The following is a 22835-nucleotide window of genomic DNA, read 5'->3' on the forward strand; positions in this document are numbered from 1 at the left end:
AAGCCATGCAATTTTTATGTTGGTCCAAATATATAATTAAAGAGATAAGTCCAGTGTCTCACTGGCTTCTGCAACCTTTTTCACACACAGTCTTATCAGGTCACGCGTGAAATTATTAGTGCTTTCAGTGTTGCGAATTTTCTTTTGCAACTCACAATGGTGGGAGCTTTAAGTATACATCTAGTGAACTTATGTAAAGCTATAACTGGGGTGGGGCCACTCTTTGATCAGTCTGAGTGCAGAAGTACAAAAGTGTCTAATGAAAAAGTATGAAAATTAAGTCTTTATCAACTATTATAATTTCTTAACAAGGTGTCCTACACAGAAGTTTCAATTTCACCTTGGAAGTTCCTTGGTCTTTGTTATACCATTTTTGAACTTTTTTTTTTATCCTAAGTTCTTCAGGATGTGAAAAATGCTTTAAATTAATTCATGAGAACTCTCTTCAAATTTTCTACAATATGAGTCTTATTTCCACTCCTTTATATTTTTCATCAATGGAAAGCATGATCAGAATCTGATCAGAATCTGTCCATAGCTGGTTCCACCCCCCCACCCCCCCCCGAAGGAATTGTCCAAAATAAGAAATACAAGCTACGAGCTTGTTTCCCTCAACAGATCTTTGTAAATGCAGAGACAGTGACAGATTTGTACAGGTAATCAGAACATTGACAGTTCACTTGAATACTATCAAATACATCTTTTTGTGAAAGAATGAAAATACTGTGGTAGGATGTGACTGATACATTTATCTTAATCACTTTTTTGTTTTAAAAAACGCCTAAAACAATGAAAAGCCCCAAACCACCCCGGAGATGCAAACTTAAAACAGTGTCTTCTCTAGCCTAAAAAGTTTGAAAACTCCCCAGTCAGACACATTTGCTTTCTGTGCTAGTCAGAATTCTCTTGCTAAACACCCTGATATATGCTATTTCTGCCAAGGGAGGTTTAGGCAATTCCACCAAGCATATAAACAAGCTAAAATTTTTATTTACTTCTTCAAAATGCAGAAGTTCAGGAACATTTAGATTTAAAACTTGGACTGCATCTCATTTAAAACTTAACTAACAATACAGCTTTTTTAGAATACCATCCAACACAAGGAAATATGGCCTAACAATCCCATAGCACTTTATTTTGTGCTCATCATGCCAGGAAAGGTATTTCCTTTTGGCTAATATTTTGCTCATATTCAAGCTGCCTTTCGATTAATTAAAACCAAGATTAAAAGCAGTCTTCAGACACTTAGATAAATCTGTTGTGCTTTTGTCCAGACAAGATTCTGAGCAGCAATGAAAAGCCATTTGCGAAGCAGACACATACCTCCGGCTCTCCAGTGGGCGCCCATCACTAGAGATGCTTCGGGGGATGTTGGCTGCTCGTTCTGGCAGTGGCATTTTCCCGTCTCCTTTCCCAGAGCCGATCCTAGATGTTACTGGACTTTGTATTTGGGATGGTACCTGAGCCACATGAGGTCCCTGTCCTTTGCTTGCATTTCGCTGCCATTTGTTATTATTCCTGAAGGGAAATTTGAATTCATACGACATTCCTTCACTCATTTTGTATTCCATCACTGGCATACGGTAGTTTTCTGAAGAACTCCTGGAAATGAAGAAATTTAACGTGCTGCTATAAAAAGTAGTATAAATACATCCTGTTCACAAGGACAGAAATCTGAAGACAGAAACTGAATCAATTCTATGAAAGAGTAAAAGTTTTTGCCTTTTAGAAACATACATTTAATGAATTTTGATACTTTTCATTTGATTACTAGGTTAGAAAAAATTTAAAAAGTCTGCTAGAAGGGTATCTTCCCTTCCTAATTTAATAAAGTCATGAGTTTAGAACTTACCTGCACCCAGACAAATAAGACCTGAAATGTTTGTTCTTTTTGAGAGAAATCTTTCTGATGCACAGACATTCATGACAAGATTCCCACAAAATAATTCATTACACTTCATTTTCAAACTTCTTTGCCTTTGGAGTACCTCAGTTGACAAATTTACATATTATGAATACAAAACTCTTGCTAAAAATTGTAGATGCCAAGCCCAAAAGCTGCCCTTTGCTTCCTGAGGATGTACAGGAACAGAACAGCATAAAATCCGGATTAAAACAGAACATAAACTAATGCAGTCCACAAAAGATGCATGGCAAACTTCTGCATACATTTAAAATGAGAGATTTGGAAATTAGATATGACCTTCAGTTTTGGTGAGGATAATTTTGGTATTTCTCTTGACAAATGTATACACTTCTATTTAAGTGATTTTTTAAATTGTGATAACTTCGCTTACCTACATACATTATTATCTAATGGAAAGGAAAAGTAAACAATCAGTGCAAAATTTTCTACTTCTACCTTTTCCTCTAAGTAATTACACCATTAATGCTGAGAAGTATCAATCACCTCTTCCCAGCTAAAATACAAACCAAAACAGATAACTTGTTATCTGTCTATGCTGACATTAGCAAGTTGTGTGGCCTAATAGGAATAGACAAAGTGAAAGAGTCCGTGCTAAGGTCTTGCTGTCCACAATATACACATTTTATGGTTTTACTTTGACCTACCCTGTAGTCTTGACCTGCAAATTAAATGAGCCATTGGAAGGCACAACGTGTGCTTCTGAAGCACATGTAGTTAGGCTTCATCTGAAAGCCAGTTTGTGTGCTCCTAAGCCACTCAGTATGTGAACCACTGCATGGTAGATGGGGTGATCAGGAGATTTGCTTTCAAAGTCTACTCACAAGCTAACTAAAATGTTGATACCCTTGTTTTTTCTTTTCTCTTAATGTTTTATGTCTCTGTTTTTCTCTCCTTCATTATTATATAATTTTGTAGTTCGGGTTTCTCTTTTTTTTTTTTTTTCATAGTTACAGTTTAAGCAGCAAAAATAAACAATTTCCTCTTGCTGCTGTGTCCTTAACTTCAAGGTTGGCCATCAGTCCACTAAATGAGTTCAGTGGCAACGTTTTAATGTCCATCTTTTAGTAGAGATATAGCCATAACAAGCCCTGCCTCTGTGTAGGACATAAGATCGTGAATCAGTGTATTTGGACCTATTTTTGTATCTGCTACTGACCTTGTGCATGTGCCTGTTGGCAAGTCATCTTACCTAACTGCACCCTTGCTCTTCCTCCAACTTCATGCCAATCAATTTATCAGGATAGGGACTGCTTCTGATATGAATGTACTATGCCAAGCAGAACTGATCTTCATTTTAGTTACAGTCCATAGAAGTTACAGTAGTATAAATACTAAATGACCTCTAGAAGACACACTGAAAGGGTTCAAATTCTGGAAAACTGATTGTCAAAAGAGAAATTGCTTTGTGCAAAGATTTAAGTCAAATCTCTAGTAATATATGTAGGATAGCTACAAATTAAAGACAGTTCCTAAATCTTAATGATTTGGATAGAACAAGCAGGATAAAGAGTTGCTTCATTAAATTTTATAACTAGGCAACAACCCACCATGAACATTTGCTCACTACGAGACAACAAAACTCACTGATGCTGAGTACAGTATTTGAAAAAGTCCAGTAATTTCTCTTTCTGCTATGGGTTTGGATACACTAAAGCTAAGCCTGCTTATAGCTGTACTTAATTTAGTTCAGCAATAATAGGATCTATGCTTTCCACACAGATTTTTCTGCTCAGTCCTTTTGCTATGATTGCAGCTGAACTTCCCATTTGCTCAGACTGCTAAATACCATACAAAAGCTTTCCAAATACCTCGTGCATGATCTTATGCCACTGCTCATTTTAATCTCTGACATGTATTCAATTTTCCACTAACAACTAAAGGACAAATAAAACTCCTTTTCTCTCTGTTCCCGTTTTGCTACCAGTTACAAAAGGAGCTAATATGGCTCACAGTGAAAACAAACATAGATTCTTCTTTTATTCAAGTACAAGGTCTTTGCTCAAAGACGTAATTTTATATCAATATAACAAATATGCTTTTAAGTTCAGCCCCAGCCTTAAGTATAAAAAGATTTTGCATCTACCCCAACAAAGATACTGCCTGATTTAGAAGACAGTAGTGCAAAAGGTGCTCTCAGTCTTTCACTGCAAGGAACACACTGAACCTGGATAACCATACTTGCTGCTTTGTGGCAAATCTAGCATAAACCTTGAGCTAGCCTGCAGGCACATTTAGTCTATTAAAGATCACTCCATTTTAATCATATAGCAAGATATTAATACAGGATGTCAGGAATATGGGAATCATATTTAGTGATGTGGCTGAATGCTAAAGACAACTGCAGAGAGTTCAGATGGTAGCAGTAAATATTATAAAAAGCTTTAGTGACAGTTCAGGAAAAATGGAGGGACTAACGTCCAATTTAGAAAACAAACTTCTATTACTGCTTATTTCTGACCAAGCAACATCTTAAAGCTATAAAAGTAGTAATACAGTTGACACAAGCCTCAGGCTTAACATGGTTGGAAAGTGAGAGAGATGCAAGCAACATCTACTACTGAGTGAAGAAAAATTACAATTTGCAGCAATTTCTCTGGCCAGATCAATACCTTTGATAAACTCTCCTAATTAACTGCCTTACTTATTTGTGAAAGTAGAAGAATGTGAGTCTATTCATAACTTTCATGAACTATATCCACAGACATTGCAAACTAACAACAAACAGGAAAGCAGGGAGGGAAAGGTACAATTAATTTTGATGCATCATGAACACACAACTGTCGACAAAAAGTGTTTGATTTCCATGTTAAATTCCATGGAACTTAAAGGATACACCAGGTTCTTCACACATTTTACTAAACAGTGGTATTCAATTAATATTTTGTGGTGCTTGGAGTCTGAATATGGGCAGTTTTCCTACCCTCTTCTTTCACTTTACAATACTGGATGCTATGATGATAGCATGGTTTTTGGAGGTTAACACATTCTGTGGTGTTTCCCTTCCAAACCTACAAATCAAGATATCATTTTGGACCAAATGTAGCTATTATACAATACCTGCGTGGTGTGCAGTCCTCATATGGAGGGACGATAACAACCTTCACTGTAACTGATGTTCTCAGAAGATCAATCATTTGCTCATGGCTCAGAGTGGCTACAGCCACCTTACAGATTTCCACCAGTCGGCTGCCTTGTCGCAGTCCTGCCTGCCATGCATAGCCGTAGGGTTCAACATCTGCCACAATGCCTTCATAGTTTACATGGAAACCAAGCTGACCCAGACCATTCCTACGCAGAGTCATCTCCACTGTTTCACAGCCCTTAGTCACAAGCTGTGAATTGAAACAAAGACAGAATTTAATGCACAGAGAGACCTTCAGTGCTAACAGAGGTTAAAGGGCTCCATTTTTGTACAATCAACCAACTCCCAAGACAATTGTGGGACACAGTCAAGGAATATATATCACGGTCCTGGGTACATAATAAGCTGAAATAGGTCTTGTCACTCCACCTAGTATTTTCAGTAGAGTCTGGTTACCCAAGTTCTGCCTTGAAATTTATGTGAATACCGAAATCAAAGGAATTTTAGAAGATACATGGCAGCACACAACAGAAAAACACATGGAGTTACACAAGAACCGCTACTTTATCTTTTAGACTTGAGTAACCAACTCACCATTCTACTTTTCCATCTGTTTCAGTAAACTGCAAGATTACTTTCCACCATTTTACCAGAATGTGGTAGCATGCAGCTACTAAGCACATTAAACTGGGGTCTGTGCCAACTCTTCTATGTACCATAAGCATGAATATCATCAAGAGCAATTTAATAGGGCCTGGTTTTCCCTTTTTCCCGGTCACCATACAACTACAGCTGTGAAGCATAACACATTCTTTTGTAACTTAATTGGATAAAAAGTGTGCACAGACAGATACCACTGCATTTTTAGTTTATCACATGCATTCAGAGAATATCTGAAGGTTGCAGTAGGGATTGGGACTGCACACTGCTGGCAACATAATAAGACAGTCTCAAATATATTACAATTTCATTTGAAAGAGATACAACAAGCCTATAAAACAGAGAATGAAAAGGAAAACAAGGAAAAGAAAGAAGGAGACACTTCTGTATTTATGGTTTGGGAGCAATTTATGCATCTGAAGGCCTTGTATGTTTTTTTTAATATATTGAGACATTTTTTTACACACACACAAACAGCTGAGGTTGTCTGATATCTGTTGAAAATGAAAGCTACATTAGATTTTGAAAATAAAAGCAGGCAAGTCCTTATAGATTTCATGATAAACAATTACAACAGTTTTAGGGATTCTGAGCATTACTTAAACTGATGCCTTACTTGGTGGTGGGGCAAGAGGAGAAAGCAAAGAAGGGGAACCAAACAAGAGAACAAATTCTAACCTCCAGCCTTTTGACGATCTCTTTGATATCATCAATGTTGCTGATGAAGCTCTCCAAAGAAACACATTCACCTCTCTCATAGAATATTTTGATATTTGTGTCCGTTGAAGTCCACCCTATTACATCTCGACAGGAGCAATTGAACACCACGCTTTTCGAGTCCTGTTCAATGAGGACTACAAACTCATTAGAGATGCCTAGGAGACAGTCTATTTCCATACCCTTGCTATAGTCTTTTGCGTGGACACTCCATACAATAGCACCAGAACTATAGATCTCTGCTCCTGGATAAGGCTTGGACTTCTCTTTCTTTTTTGAAGCAAGTGAGATGAAGGGGAACTTGCCAGAAGGGTCAATAGGTGTGTTGGTGACATTCTTCTCTGCCAAGTCTTTCAAGTACTCTTGACGGGTCCTGGTGGCCATCGCACGAAACTTTTCTGATTTATGAGCAGCATTCTCTGCATTAATGACTTTGGCTAGTAAGAAGTCCCTGAACACATTTGATTTTGGAAACGTGACGCCTTTTGGAATAGGTGGTCCAAAGGATGGTACATCTCTGGATCTTGTCACAGCAACACTACGAGAAATAAAAGAATAAAGAAGAAGCAGAGTGTTTCACTATATGCAAATTCAGCAGGTTTTGTATACAAAAAGACATTTCCTTTTTTCCTTAATCGCTCAATTTTTCTCTCCTTTTCTCAGCAATATGTCTATATTTACATTTTAATCTTGCCAGTGTGGAGATTATGTCCCTCTTAGTGTATAAACAGAAGGACACTTATTTTTGCATCTAGGCATTTTTGAGTCATCCTCAGTACCACAGCTCAAAGAGATCTTCAAGTGCAAAATCATGCTTTTTTGCTAAAGTAATCACTCATGTATGGTAGTTCTGAATTTTGTTTGGTTTTACTATAAACAGAGAATTTCTGACACATACTATGACAAAGGCTAGCTCATAATTTAGCTCCTAAAGCTGAAAGGCTCATCTGAAAGCAGTGCAAAGTGTCTGATCAATACTTGAATTATAGATAAAATGGATACATTAAAAACACTAAGACAAAAAAATCACAAGGCCAGTTTTGCTGTGAGAATCATCTTCTGGTGACTGAATGCATATATACCTCACACTACTGATTATGTTTTAAATTTTTTGATCAAAAACTGCACTAGCCGATATTGCATGCTAGTGATAGAAGATGACTCCAAAAATACTAGAAATAAGGAATTCTTAGAAGTTTGGAGATATATATTGGAAAGAAAAGTTTTCTTTTTCAACTCTTTCTTTTCATTTCCATACTAAGTGACAGACTGACAATAAGACTGCCTTAGGCAATGTCAACAAGCTTCACTATTCTCCCTGGTCAATTCTTGTTTGATACTGAGTGGATGAGAGTTGTTTGGGAGCACTTAAGAGTTGCCATTCTAGTCCATTGCCATTTACTTGGCAGTCTGTCCATAGAAGAGATGGACAACTGCACTGCAACAGTTTTGTGACAAGAAATGATCCAGCAGTTGAAATCTGATTTACCATGCATGTATAACTAGCTCTGAAAAAGCATTAACTAATTTTGGCCAAAATACCATGATAATGGAGTTTTATAAAGAAAAATAGAATGCAACTTGAATACACTAGAAATGTGTGCACTAGTCCATTTGGAAGGCTGGCTGCTATTTTCACACTTTGTTCTAACTTACCTGAAACCTTAAACATAATCAGAGAAACTCCTCCCCCGCAAAATCAATAACTAAGATTGCAGAAACACTAGTAAAGCTTTTTGGGGGGTGTGGGAGGAGAACACACAGGATCACCAAAAATAAAAATTAAGTCACCCAATCTTTAACCGTATCTTCTGGTTTTGGATGGTGGGGTGGGGATTTTGTTTTGTTTTTTGTTGGTTTTAGTTTTTTAATATTTTATGGCAACTGATATTGAAAGATATCATTGACTGTTGTATTTCCTTCAAGTGCATGCCAATATATCTAAAAGTATGGGTGCTCATGATGCAACCATCTGACTCGTGATCGTCTTCAGTGGTCCTGAAGTATGTTATTAAGAGACAGAAGCCTAAGTGTTAAACACAATTACTGGATGCAGTGAAAAACTAGCAGTGATATTTTGTTTGATTAGGTTTTCAATATTATGAATCACAGGGATAAGAATTTAATCTTTAACATATGCTAAGAAGTTTAAAAAAGTGAACAATGTCAAGAGAGAAGCCAGACTTTTGAAATATTTTTTATCTTAGTTGGGAGGGAGAATCACTGGCCAAGGCAGTGCTTGATTTTACTCATTTTATGTAGTTTTTAATATGAATTCTAGTACTTTTAATGCTATATGACTTCCTGTTTTGTCTAGAATTATGAATCTATGAAACTGTTCCAAATAATTCAGTGAAAATAGGTCAACTTTTGAAAAGTTTCCTAGAAAAACTTTTCACAATGGAATTATATAAATTTAAATCAAGTGTTTACACTGAGAGGAAAAAAAAAAATAAAGGATTTTAATCTTAAAGACAGTACACCAACGTACAATGTTCTGGTGGTCTCCTGCATCAAAACGAATCTTGGCACTCTCACAATTTTTCTTCCTACCTGCTCCCTCCTTAAAATTTAAGCCTCTAGCATCACTAAAGCTGAAATTATCAAATTTTATTCACTAACAGTAACCAGCAAGGTTCCAGCCCCTGTAGTTGTGAACACCTGAGAAATGAAAGCAATTCAGAAGTCTGTAGGGCAGAAATAGAACCCTGAGATATTTAAATTTATACAGTATAACAAGTATAAATCTTTCACATGCTTTTTAAAAGGAAGAAACTGAAAGTATGCAGTCACATTACTTAAAATAATAATCAAAAGTAGATCTTTCTTTTTTTGTAATACACAATTCAAATGAAAAACACATCTGTAGCCCTTGTGGGTGTATTTCTTACTTTCTCTTTACTTCGAAATCAGAATAAGAGCTGAAACATAAGTCTAAAAGTTTAAGAACAAGCTATATCCACCTAAATTATCTAGCAGTGGAATTTGTCAAAAAGCTGCCTCAGTTCCAGAAGTGCTGTGTGAGGGAGCTTTACTGAAAACTTATGGGGAGGGAAAAGCCTTCAAACCCTACTATACTACCTTGAAAAACACGAATACACCACATCAGACACTGCAGTCAACTGCCTTAGGTCTTCCTCTAAATAAGCACCTGACTGAATGAAACACTTAGGTGAATATTTGTATTTCAGTAAAGAAAAGTTAATTCTGAGGCTACCTCATTTCAAGGTAACTACTTTAAATCCATAACTGAGACTTCGTATTTTAAATAAAGAAGCTTTAAAAAAGTTCATTGAGATCAGCCAACATTTAAAAATAGAGATACATTAAGAGTTCAGGATGCAACAAAGGTAGAAAGTTTCATTGATTGTATAAAGAAGTATTAACTCAAACTTATTGTTTCTATATGCTTTCAATCTGGTTAAAAATTTGTTCCAAATAGGAATCTCATCTTGCAATTCTTTGTTATATGCTACTATCTTAATCATATTGGTCACACTAAGGTCATACTAAGATTTTTTTGCTGCATAATGCTCTGGAATGTCTTTGTTGGACTGCAATGAGATAAAAAATGAAGATATTTCAGACAGCTTAAATTCTTTCTGAAAGGTTAGTCATACTTTTTCACTGTCTTCATTTCAAAACCAGCACACGAGCTCAGATGCCCAAATTATCCAAATAAAAAGTGAATACATAAGAATCAAAACTGAATAGAATACTCTTAATGAAGAAAACAAAAAGGAAATGAGAACAGAATTTAAAATAATTCCCAAATGCTTGATTTTTAAAATATATATGGATGTGTGTGCGTGTGTGCACGTGTATGTGTACATACATACTGACAGCATTAATCTCCTCACTGGGTGTGTTTCCTTTACACAATCACGTGTGTCTGTTTACTTTTTGAAGTCTTCTAAATTCACACGGCCCAAAATCTCTTCAACTCCTATCTTTCACTGTGTTTCCCCACTGAGAATTTAAAATAGGAATTACATCTTCCTTCGCACTTAAATTCCATGTTTTCAGTGAAACAAGCAATAGCTACCTGTAACAAACACTGTCCGTGCAGGGCCCATGCACTCTTACAATGACAAAGACATGCTGGAAATGGGATCGTATGTTCTTTGGGCTGAAAGGTTGTGCTCCAGGCTCCTGGAAAACTATCGTAACAATATCATTTCCAATATGTCGTTTTCTCAGAAGCTTTAAAAAAATAAAAAGATCTATAGGTTAAAATACAGTCTTTTCACAATATTCAGTTATTTATTTCTCATTATTAAAAATTACTATTGTTCAATTTTTTTATTCTAAATGATACTTCAAGCTGAAAACAACACAGATGAAGATTTATATTACAAGTACCAGAATGTTAGTCATTCTAATCTAATAAATTTTCATTTTCATAACGAATTCCTTTCTACATGTAACATACAGGAAGATCTTGTTAGGGAAAACTTTAAGCTAAACAAAAAGGAAAAACAACAACAAAAACATGCGAGTATCAGAGTAATCAATGATACATGTAAACTGGAAAACATTCCCCACTTCACACATTTTTAGAAGTCAGAAGTAGGTTCTATTTCAAGTTCAAAATAGTTGTCATTGTCCTTAATACACATTATAATAATTTTCCCACAGAGTTCTTTCAGTAAATCCAAGTCTACAGCAAAAGAGAAAGGTAAAGTACAAAGTAGTATAACATTTAGTGTACAAAAGCAAACTAAAAAGAATGCTGTGTTAACTTTTATTGTTTAAGGAAATTTCTATTTTATTTGCAGAAATACAAAATATAACATAATTTCTAGAGTAAAATGCATACACATCTTACATAACAAGATGGCTTAGTACTTAACAAGACCAGGTACTTCAGAGTAACAAAATGGGTCAGCATACATAGCTCTTCAGTATAATTAGAAGAAAAATTAAAACTAAAAAAGGTTTTTGCCTCATGTCTTCTTGTGTAGTGTGCTGGACCACCCACTTGTCACCTCTGATTCTGTATATATTACAGTTTGCTAAATGCAATCCTTAAAGTGCAATGTACTTTGCTGCAGAAGGTTGAAAATCATGTCAAGTACACTATAGTCCTTTGGACATAAGATATTAATTCTTATTTATGTAACACAGATGTGCTACTGCCATTATTGTACAATATTTTAAATCAATGTTTCAGTAAATACTGCATAATTCAATGGAAAACAGTCCTATGAAGAAAAATCTACCTATGAGGTACCTACAATGATCTGCTTCGCTCATCTTCCTGACAGAGATGGCCAGTTTTACTTTTGATTCTTTAAGTGTTTTCTTTGCTAGTAACAAATGAAAGTTGTCATAAATATTCAGTAGTTCAGCTACTTTTGAGACGGAGGAGAAACTAATTCCAATTAGGCATGGTCCACCTTACCTGTTGCTTGTTGTTTGGAGTATATGGCAACATAGTAGAAACATGGAACATGATTTCATAGTCCTTGTATGTTGTGTATAGAGAGTGAGTACCTGTTGAATCAGCTTCAGTTAAAGAAAAAAGAGAAAACAAAAGCATTGTTTAAAAAAAAAGTTTTAAAAAAGGTTTCATTATTACAAAAGAAAATCATCAGGCAAGACAAGAATTCTTACTCATCCTGGATCCTAGCTGAAATGTCACCAAGTAAAAGCTTACCCAGAGTTTATTCATTTCTAAAAGTAAATGACACATATAGACAACATATATGATTTTGCATACTTTTCCAATTGAAAATGTTGGACACAGGGAATTTATACCAGAAAACCCTGAAGAAACCCTATTTAAGCATGAAAAGTGATAACAATTTCTGAAATAATTTTCAGACACCAACCAATATCTCAAGCTAATCATAATGAAACTGAACTGTATGGATGTGAATGTGAAAAGGACTTCAGGAAGGAAGGCAGACAGGTACTGTGAATAAATGCCATGATCTCATGCATAATGAAATATTGATGGACATATAATCCATGATATATGAAATAAAAGAATGAGTTCTTTTAAATATAAATATCAGGACTCTAACTGTAATGAAGTCAGATAAAACCTTTGCTAAAACAAGCGCTTTATGGATAGGAGCAGTCAAAAACCCAAATAGGATGCTAGCATCCTTACAGCTGAAGATGGAAAAAGTCCACAACAATGACATTAGGATGCTGGTACATTAATCAAAGGCGCTCTCATCTGTTTTGGGTTCTGGCAACCCTATTTTAAAAGTTACAGAAGAAAGAGAAGGGATTCAGAAACAGGTCACAAAAATAACTATATGTGGATGGAGAGACTTCCATCTGGAAAGAAAAATGACAAAAACTGGGATAATGAAGTTTAGAAAGAAAAAAAAAGAGAAGAGGGATATTATTAATGTTTACAAAGTGTTGAAGACAACACTTGATTATAGACAAATTGGGAACACCTGCTTTTACCTTTTATTTCTCAAATTAAAAAAATCTGAAAGATGTGCCAATAATTTAAGTACTAATACATTTAAAGCTAAAATAGCAAATATATTCTATAAAATATAACTGTTATCCACAGTGCAAAGAGCCTGTATTCAAACAGAATTTTAAAACCAAATACATTTCTATATGGAAAAAAAAAAAGTCCTGGTTATTTGAAGTTATATAAATATGCTACTATATTATATAATCCCATCTATTTATGTCAATGTATTTTGAAAAGCTGTTAAATACTACACCTTGGCATTTTTTTATTAGCAAAGACATCATGTTACTAAGGAGACAACAGCTCTGAGATTTGTGAGGCATTTACAATACCATAAATACACAGTTTATTCACCCAGATTTGCGTATAAGCTTTGACAAGAAGTTTTAATTTTCTGACAAATTCAGATTAATAAAATAGAGGTAGCTTTGCTGTAAATGAAAAACCACAACAACATAGATAAAATGAAAAAGTAAGGTTTTTACATTACAGCTGCAGAGATATTTTGCATTTCCAAATCATCTCTATAGAATAAAATGGAAGCAAGAGGAAAAAAAATAAAATTTCCTAGAATCTTATTTAAAAAAATCTCAGTTAATATTTCAAAGAGATTGGGCTCTCTTCCAGCACATAATCATTACGAAAAAGTAGCTAACTGCTATTTTCTTTTTAATGCTAAGTACAGCAGTGCAACAGCTGAAGTGGATTCATTCCATCTTGCACTCAGTTCACAGCAGCCTCTATCATCTGCCCGATCATTACAATGCGGGCTGCAGAAGGGAGATGCACCTGAAAGTCACTTAAACATCAACATAACTCCTTACTGGGTGGGGTTTTTTTGGTCTAAGTATACTAATTTGTGCATAATCTTTCATAAGCAGAGCATACAAAAATATTACTGAAAAGGGGGAGCAGGTACAAAAAGAAGGGGAAGTGGGTAAGATAGACAGTGGAAGGAAGACCCCAAAAGAGCAGAAGGGGCCCAAAACAGGGGGCAGTGGGGGGGAGTGGGTGGGAGGAGGAGGAAGGGGGCAGGGAGGAAAAGATTAAAGCAATTCCAACAAATAATATGCTAAAACAACACCTATGCATTTAAGGCCAAACTTTCAACTTTCCTGGATGAACTTCATTTCAGGCAGAAAAGGGTTCTTTCTCAGAACAGCATTGGTTCTGCAAGCTTAATAACAAGGCTACAATCCAAGTAACACATTTAATGATTCCAATTGTTTCCAAGTACTGCACAGCTAAAACCCTTGTTATTCAAATCCAGCTACAAACAGAAGTCCATATCCACTACAGACTGTGCATCTTTCTCACCATTCAGATTTCTTTTCTTACAAGTCCAGAATATTTTTTCTGAAGTACAACACAATAATTACAGGTGTTTGCTTTAAATCAAATCCCTGCCACTGCAGTAACATCCAAGACTGCACACTACAATAGCATCCATAATTTCAAGGTCAGAACTGTAAGCCAGCACTGCTACCTACTTTAATTTCTTTATATTTAACAGAGGCCCAAAGGATCTACAAATTCATTAGTACCTTTTTACACTGAAGATATCCCCTCCTGCCATCAGTTTATGGCATACCTATTGAAGCTGAGGACTCATCTGATCTTCTTTTCCTTCCATCATTATTCACTTTTAAAAATTCACCTTATTCTTCTGTCCTTCCAATGTTTCTCAGCTACCTTTACGAGGACTGTCTTAACAGACAGTGTTTCTTTCCAACACCAACAGTGCTCAAAATGATTGTGTACCACTGATAAATTCACTGACGCCAGATGACTTAGCCAGCCTGCTTCTACAACAGCTTTTTAAAATTCTGCACTAGAAAACCGTATAAAATCCAGTAAGAGTTGAAAATCCATCTCAGTGTTTCAAAGGAAAACATGTTGCAACGAATCGCACAAAAACAAAAAATAAATGTTACTGATGAGACAGGAGAAGGAACAGACATTGCTACAAACTGCAGCCGTGCTCACAATTAAAGACACAAGAACAAAATGTTTCAGAGCTTAATATTGTTCCTATCTCTCTTTGCTGTTAAAAAGCCCTACCTTATTTCTGGATTCTCCTAGTTATTGGTCCAAATTCAGCAGCTGTCAAACCTACTCTCTATTCTGTTATATACAAGGACAACACCAAGCACTCATGTTCAACTTCTGTAATATCAGAGTTATTTTCAGACACTATATCCTAGGACAGAATCCTTTATTTGACAACATACAAAAGTGTACCCGTAACACAAACAGAGAAAAGCAGATAGACTTCTCCCCATCCCCATTTCTGCCTCTTAAGCAATCGAGGAGCCTCTGACCTTTGGCTATTGGTCTCCCAGTGAATGTCTCAGACCCAACAGTCAGTCTATTCTTACTTCCATGAGGATGAAAAGATGTTAAATAGCACAAGTTAAAAAGGTAATCTATCTGTATTATTAGAAACACTGGAGTTTACTGACAGTCCCTAAATGAAATGTCAATTTGAAGTCCATTCATTCCCTAGATTTTTGATCTATTTAATGTCTTCTCTGCTGTTGTTATATTCTTCACAACTTATCCAAAAAGTCACACAGTATAAACATCTAATACAGAGACCTATCGTTATTAGCTAAGTTTATAATATCATTAAATAGGTAATTCATAAAGTCCTACAACTCACATTAATCAATCTCCTTCATTTCCAACCACTCTGCTGGACTCATACACCAGGTTACCAGGTCTAGCATTATCCAGCTGATCTCATTTACCAATTTAAAATACTGAGAAATAAGACTAAGTGAGGGGGAAGGAAATGAAAGCATGTGTTACAACTAGAAAATAAATTAAAATGACTGAAGTTAAAATTTGAAAGATTATTGTGATGTTTATTACTTTAAAGTGATACCCATGAACTTCCTAGCAACCATAGGACAGATGACATTTTCAAGCTTTATTTCCTATCCAAAGTCTGCAGGCTGTGAGGAGATACATTGCTTTCTCCCTAGTAATTCTAGAAATATACAAACAAAACTTTAAAAGTAGCAGTCAGTGAGGAGCACAGTGGCAGGAACAGCGAGTTCCATGGCTGAGCATGTGCTGAGGAGGAAAGGGTGGGTTCCTGTAGCCAGGAAAATCTGTGGGCAGTACAGAGAGTCCCATTGGGAGCTGGCCAGATCTCCCGAGTGGGGCTGACACCTCGGGGACATTGCCAGGGCAACCACGGGAGATTTAAGCAGCCCCTGAAGAGCACAGGGACCGGGACAGGCAAACAGGGCGTAGTGCAGCAGAAGGGCATGGCATGGCAGAAGGGCATGGCAGTTTGAGCAGGCAGGGACATGCAGGGACTGCCCTGCAACCTACTTGTAGCCCCACAGCCCAGGAAAGTGCTCTAGGTCTCTGAGAAACCAGCGGGCACTTGCCCCAGAGCTAAAGCCAGTGTTCCTCCAGAGAAAGCCTGAGAGATGTCTGACGGATCCACCCAGATGGAGCTAGTAAAGAAAGAGGCTTCAGTACAAGCAGTAAGTTGTAGTGAGTGCCCAGGCCCTTCTCCTGGTGAAAAGGTAAGTACCTGTGCAAACTGTTCACAGCTTGGCAACCCGTTATGTCAGGTGGCTGAGTTACAAGAAACAGTTAAAAGGCCGCGCAGTGTTATAGGGTACAAGGCAGAGACAGACAGGTGGTTTCATTATCATGTTCCTGAGGCAGGGACCACTGAGAATGAGGCACTTGGACCCTGGTGACCTGCAAAAGCAGAGATCCACTAGAGTCTTCATCCTCCAGTGTCCCAACCATAAACAGGTATGAAGCCTTAACAGCCATAGACTCCCATGAGGGAGGCCTGCCAAGTGAAAATGTAACAACACCAGACAGTGGGCAGCATAAAAAGAAATGGCGAGTGCTTGTAGTGGGTGACTCTGTGTTAAAGGGTACTGAGGTGCACATCTGCCAACCAGACAGAGAATCACAAGAGGTATGCTGCCTTCCAGGGGCAAAGTTTCATGACACTGCTGAGAGGGTGCCCCAACTTGTCAAGAAAACAAGACTACTATCCCCTATTACTCTTCCACATGGGGATGAATGACACTGCAAGTTGTAACCTGGGTAAAGCAAGACTATAAAGCCCTGGGGGCACAACTGAAAAATATTGGTGCCCAAGTCATCTTCTCTTCCATTTTGCCAGTTAGAGGAAAGGGTCCAGAAACAAACATATATTACAGATGAACTCCTGGCTACATGGCTTGTGTCATCATGAGGGTTTTGGCTTTTATGATAATGTCAGGTTCTTTGTTTACAACCTGTTTGAGAGTGATGGAGTTCACCCGTCTGGAAGAGGTAAGGGTAGCATGCCAGCCAATCTGGTGAGGCAGGCTTTAAACTGAAGGGCTCGGGGGCTGGGGTCCAAAATGGCAACAGTCACACCATCACATCCAACTGGGGAATAAGCCTGAAACCTCCATGCTCAACTACCCCACTGAAATGTGCGTAAACCAATGCACACAGCATGGGAAATAAACAGGAAGAACTAGAGATCTGTGTGTGGTCGCAGGGCCACAATTTAATTGTGATTTATAGAGACATGGTGGGATAGCTCACATGACTGGAATGCAGTCATGGATGGCTATGTGCTCTTTCTTTAGGAAAGACAGGCCATTGAGGCAGGGTGGTGGATCTGCTCTTTATATGAGAGAGCAATTGGAATGTATTGAGCTCTGCCTAGGGGAGGATGAAGAACAAGTTGACAGCTTATGGGTAAGAATCAAGGGTCAGGCTAATATGGGTGACACTGTAGTTGGGGCTTACTACAGGCCACCTGATCAGGATGAGGAAGTCAATGAGGCATTCTACCAGCAGCTGAAAGTAGCCTCACACTCACAAGCCCTAGTTCTCATGGGAGACTTCAACTACCCTGACATTTGCTGGAAGAGCAACATTGCTAGGCAAGCACAGTCCAGGAGATTCCTCCAGATCATTGATGACAACTTTTTAACACAGCTGATGGAGGAACCCACGAAGAGAGGAGTGCTGATGGACCTGGTACTAACTAACAATGAAAGTCTGGTTCGGGATGTGAAGGTTGGCGGCATCCTTGGCTGCAGTGAACACAAGATAGTGGAGTTCAGGATCCTGTACAGGGGAAACAAGGCAATAAGCAGGATCAGAACCCTGGACTTCCGGAGGGCTAACTTTGGCCTCTTCAAAGACCTGCTTGGAGGAATCCCATGGGCTACGGCTCTAGAGGGTAGGGGGGCCCAAGAGAGCTGGTTAATATTCAAGCAACACTTCCTCCAAGTTAAAGATCGCTGCATCCTTAAGAGTAAGAAATCTAACAAAGAAGGCAGGAAGCCTGCATGGATGAGCAAGGAACTTCTGGAAAAACTCAAGTCAGAAGAAGTAAGTCTGCAAAATGTGGAAAAAGGGCCTGGCCACTTGGAAGGAATATAGGGACACTGTCAGAGTATTGCAGGGATGCAACAAGGGAGGCCAAGGCCTGCCTGGAATTAAATCTAGCAAGGGATGTCAAGGACAATAAGAAAGGCTTTATCAAGTACCTCAGAAGCAAAAGGAAGACCAGGGAAAATGTGGGGCCACTGCTGAAGGAGGTGGGTGCCTTGGTGAAGAAGGATGCAGAGAAGGCAGAGTTACTGAATTTCAGTCTTTACTGCCAGCCCTCAGGAATCCCAGGCCTTGGAGGTAAGAGAGGAAGTCTGGAGAGAGGAAGACTTCCCCTTGGTTAAGGAGGATCATGTTAGGGGCCATTTAGCTAGAGTCAACACCTACAAACCTATGGGCCCTCGAGTGCCGAGGGAGCTGGCAGGTGTTATTGCAGAGCCACTCTCCATCACCTTTGAAAGGTCACGGAGAACAAGAGAGGTGCCTGAGGACTGGAAGAAAGCCAGTATCACGCCAGTCTTCAAAAAGGGCAAGAAGGAGGACCCAGAATACTACAGGCCAATCAGTCTCACCTCCATTCCTGGGAAGGTGATGGTGAGTTCATTCTGGAGGCCATCTCTAAGCATGTAGAGGAAAAGAAGGTTATCAGGAATAGTCAACATGGATTCACTAAGGGGAAATCATACTTGACCAATCTGATAGCCTTCTATGATGGCATGACTGACTGGGTGGATGAGGGGAGAGCAGTGGATGTTGCCTGCCTTGACTTCAGCAAGGCTTTTGATACTGTCTCCTATAGTATCCTCATAGGTAAGCTTAGGAAGTGTGGGTTAGATGAGGGGACAGTGAGGTGGGTGAAGAACTGGATCAATGGCAGAGCTCAGAGGGTTTTAATCAGTGGTACAGAGTCTACTTGGAGGCCTGGGGTTAGTGGTGTTCCCCAAGGGTCAGTACTTGGTCCGGTCCTATTTAATATATTTATCAGTGACTTGGATGAAGGGACTGAGTGTATTCTCAGCAAGTTTGCTGATGACACTAACCTGGGTGGAATGGCTGATACACTAGAAGGCTGTGCTGCCATTCCGCGCGATCTGGATATGCTGGAGAGTGGAGAGTTGGGTGCAGAGGAACCTGATGAAGTTCAGTAAGGGCAAGTGTAGGGTCCTGCACCTGGGGAGGAATAACCCCAGGCACCAGTAGAGGTTGGCAGCTGACCTGCTGGAAAGCAGCCCTGCAGAGAAGGACCTGGGAGTACTGGTGGAATACCAGTTGACCATGAGCCAACAATGCACTCTTGTGGCCAAGAAGGCCAATGGTATACTGGGGTGTATTAAGAAAAGTGTGACCAGTAGGTCGATGGAGGTTCTGGTCCTCCTCTCCTCTGCCCTGCTGAGGCCGCATCTGGAGTATTTACCAGTTGACCATGAGCCAACAATGCACTCTTGTGGCCAAGAAGGCCAATGGTATACTGGGGTGTATTAAGAAAAGTGTGACCAGTAGGTCGATGGAGGTTCTGGTCCTCCTCTCCTCTGCCCTGCTGAGGCCGCATCTGGAGTATTGTGTCCAGTTCTAGGCCCCCGAGTTCAAGAGAGACAAGGATCTTCTGAAGAGAGTCCAACAGAGGGCTACAAAGATGATTGTTTATAAATATCTAAAGGGCGGGTGTTAAGAGGATGGGGCCAGACTCTTTCCAGTGGTGGCCAGGGATAGGACAAGGGGCAACAGGCACAAACTGCAACACAGGAAGTTCCACTTAAAGATGAGGAAAAACTTGTTTACTATGAGGGTGCCAAACCACTGGAATAAGTTGCCCAGAGAGGTTGTGGAGTCTCCTTCTCTGGAAATATTTAAAACCTGCATGGATGCAGCCCTGTTCAACTTGCTCTAGGTGAATCTGCTTCAGCAGGGGGGTTGGACTAGATGATCTCCAGAGGTCCCCCTTCCAACCCTGACCATTCAGTGATTCTGTGATTGTAGCAGATAAAATCAAAACCTGACAGAACTCTTTCCTTGGGTCAGGAGCAACAAGAAGGAATTCAAACAGTACTGTAAAATTCTGCTATTTAGAAGAAAATTTCAAACAAATACTTAAGACACAGTTAGAGATTTCATGGGTATATGTGAGCAGATGAATCAACTCTTAAGCATACAGTATTTACATGTACTACAAACCAGTGTGCGTGGACTGATACCAAAAAAGGTGGGTTTTTTTCACATAACTAAACCAGAATGAAGGGAAGAGAGGATTTTACTTTACTACAAGTAACAAGGTCACAATATAAATCCAGAAGCTATGAAATAATATTTTCTCTGTTTTCCATACACATTTGATTTTTGACCTAGCTTATTTTTGTAACTGATACAATAACACTTCAGAGCTGCAGAAAAGGACAACCTAACCTCACAAGTATTGTACAATATATTTCCAGTAAAGGCAAGCAAATGTTACAGCAAGAAACTGACTGGATCTCATTGGGAATAATGTAAAAGTAAAGAGATTGAATTCAAACTTGGGTGAGTGCAGAGGAAGGTTACCAAGTAATACTACATGCATGGCAGCAGGGGAAGCAGAGAAATCCATGCTTCCCATACCAAGAGAGACTTAGTTTATTAAGGGTAACATTACAAAATCAGAGAAGAGACAACTGCAATGTGTAAATGCACTCAAGGGAGTAAATACAACAGAAGGAATGCAAGTATTGCAACTAAAAGAAAGCTAGTTCAGTGGTAAAGGTGCGTGAAATAGATATTAATTTAGGTTTAAAACCACAGGAAGTTTTATAACCCTCTGAGGAGTTATGATTAGGCTGATCAAGAACATCCTCAGGAGACAGCAATGTGATCCCTCTAAGAATCAAGGACACAGCACAGAATGGTGGAGCACTAAATCACAGCAGGTTACTGTATTTATGATAGGAGGCCCATGACAAGAGCACAGTTTTTGCTGCACTTAAGTTGATTAATGCATTTCAGCTTTCATTAATCACCTCTTTATTGAATTTCCTTTGCTGCAAATGAACAAAACAGCAAAAGATTTCCATAGGAAGTAGTTAGTTCCAATAATTAAAAGGAAGATAGGCCAGAATTTCCCCAAGTATTTTAAAATGGATTTACAAATTGAATGTAGCTGATAAACAGGTATTTCACAAGCTTGATTCCAAAAGTAGGGAGCTTCTTTTATAGATACTGTCACTCAAGATCATCTTTCCACTGCATTTTTTTGGCAATATATTTTACAGTCAAAGCTGATAATATAACTACCAAATCGAGTCTAATTTCCATAATTCAAAAGAAAAATCAGGGAGGGAAGAATAAATTTGATAGCAGGAGTAATACAAAACTGCTCAGAAGAAAAACTACATGCAACAGACAGCAGAAAAGCAATAGATCAGCTTGTCAAGGTGGAGTTACATAGATGCATTCTCAAAACTTTTCTGGTGACAATCTATTAACATATGATTAAAACATGACATACCAACTGTATTGCTTACTCTTTAGAGAACACACTGATGATGGTTTTGCAATGCTGATAATGGTTCTATAGTTCCTGGTTTCTTGTTGCAGCTTGAGTGATAATTTCATACCAAATTAGTACAAAAATTCAATAATTATCAGAGTTGAAAGACCATATGGGTATGGTTCACATTTCATACTTGCTCTACTTTCAATTTAGCAACTGACTTCCTATAGCAAAGAGGTTATTTTTAATAACTCTATAAAAAGAGTCAGTTAGCAAACATATGATGTATTTTGTTCACTTAAGAGAAATAAATGAAAAAGCCTTACTCTTTGTATCCAGCTGAGCACGATACTTTTCAAATCCCTTGAGTCGAACTCGTTCTCCCAAGAGCTGAAGAAATTCTTCAAAGGCTGGACCTGCTGATTCATTATTATACATTTCCTCTTCTGTGCTTTGCCCAGCTTTGCAGTACATAATACCCACCTTAAGTTGGTAGCTTAACTGGAAAGGGAAAAAGATGAAAATCTTATATGTATACCAAGTGATACAGCAACTTATTTACTGAATTCACTTCATTTTTAATAAACCTGTAATTCACAGAGAAAAAATACCTAATTATCAGTCTAATTTCACATGTTAGTCTAGTTCCAAATACTCTCACTGCTTTCCACTGTAATTACCTCAATGATGGCATATTTCATCTAGAGATGTCAATGTTTTCTGAAGTGAAACATAATTGTTCCTTATTTTCAGGAGAACACTGAAGTCTCACCACCCTTACAGTAAAGAATTGCTTCCCAATACCTAATCTAAATTTACCCATTTCCAGTTTAAAACCGTTACCCTTACCCGTCATCCTGTGACTACACTCCCTGATAGAGTGTCCCTCCCCATCTTCCCTGTATGCCCCCTTTAGGTACTGGAAGGCTCCTATAAGGTCTCCCCAGAGCCTTCTCTTCTCTAGACTAAACACTCCAACTCTCTCAGCCTGTCCTTATCTTAATCTGTCTTATGAAAGAAACATTCACATGCCTACTTCCAAAACCGCAACTGAAAGGAAAAAGAAATAATAATGAAAAAAACCCAATGTTGCACCTTGAAGTAATGTTTCTATTTCCTTTTCTCTCACAGAAAGTATGCTTTCTGTGCAACTATAAAGGAATACACTCTT

General features: G+C 38.3%; 1 protein-coding gene across 1 annotated transcript in view; it reads right to left on the bottom strand.

Moving 5' to 3' along the window:
- Positions 1–1208: 1208 nt before the first annotated feature.
- The window catches only part of LOC104523926 (signal-induced proliferation-associated 1-like protein 1), a 37022-nt gene continuing 15395 nt past the window's right edge, over positions 1209–22835 (bottom strand). Inside the window, exons 4-9 of the mRNA XM_010166658.2 lie at positions 21991–22165; positions 11791–11894; positions 10432–10589; positions 6348–6924; positions 4985–5259; positions 1209–1602 (exon numbers count right to left, since the gene is read on the bottom strand). Of these exons, the coding sequence (XP_010164960.1) occupies positions 1209–1602; positions 4985–5259; positions 6348–6924; positions 10432–10589; positions 11791–11894; positions 21991–22165 (1683 nt within the window). The remainder of the gene's footprint in view (positions 1603–4984; positions 5260–6347; positions 6925–10431; positions 10590–11790; positions 11895–21990; positions 22166–22835) is intronic.

This window comes from Antrostomus carolinensis, unplaced genomic scaffold (assembly GCF_000700745.2).
Source record: "Antrostomus carolinensis isolate BGI_N321 unplaced genomic scaffold, ASM70074v2 scaffold3704, whole genome shotgun sequence".
Taxonomy (NCBI): Eukaryota; Metazoa; Chordata; class Aves; order Caprimulgiformes; family Caprimulgidae; genus Antrostomus; species Antrostomus carolinensis.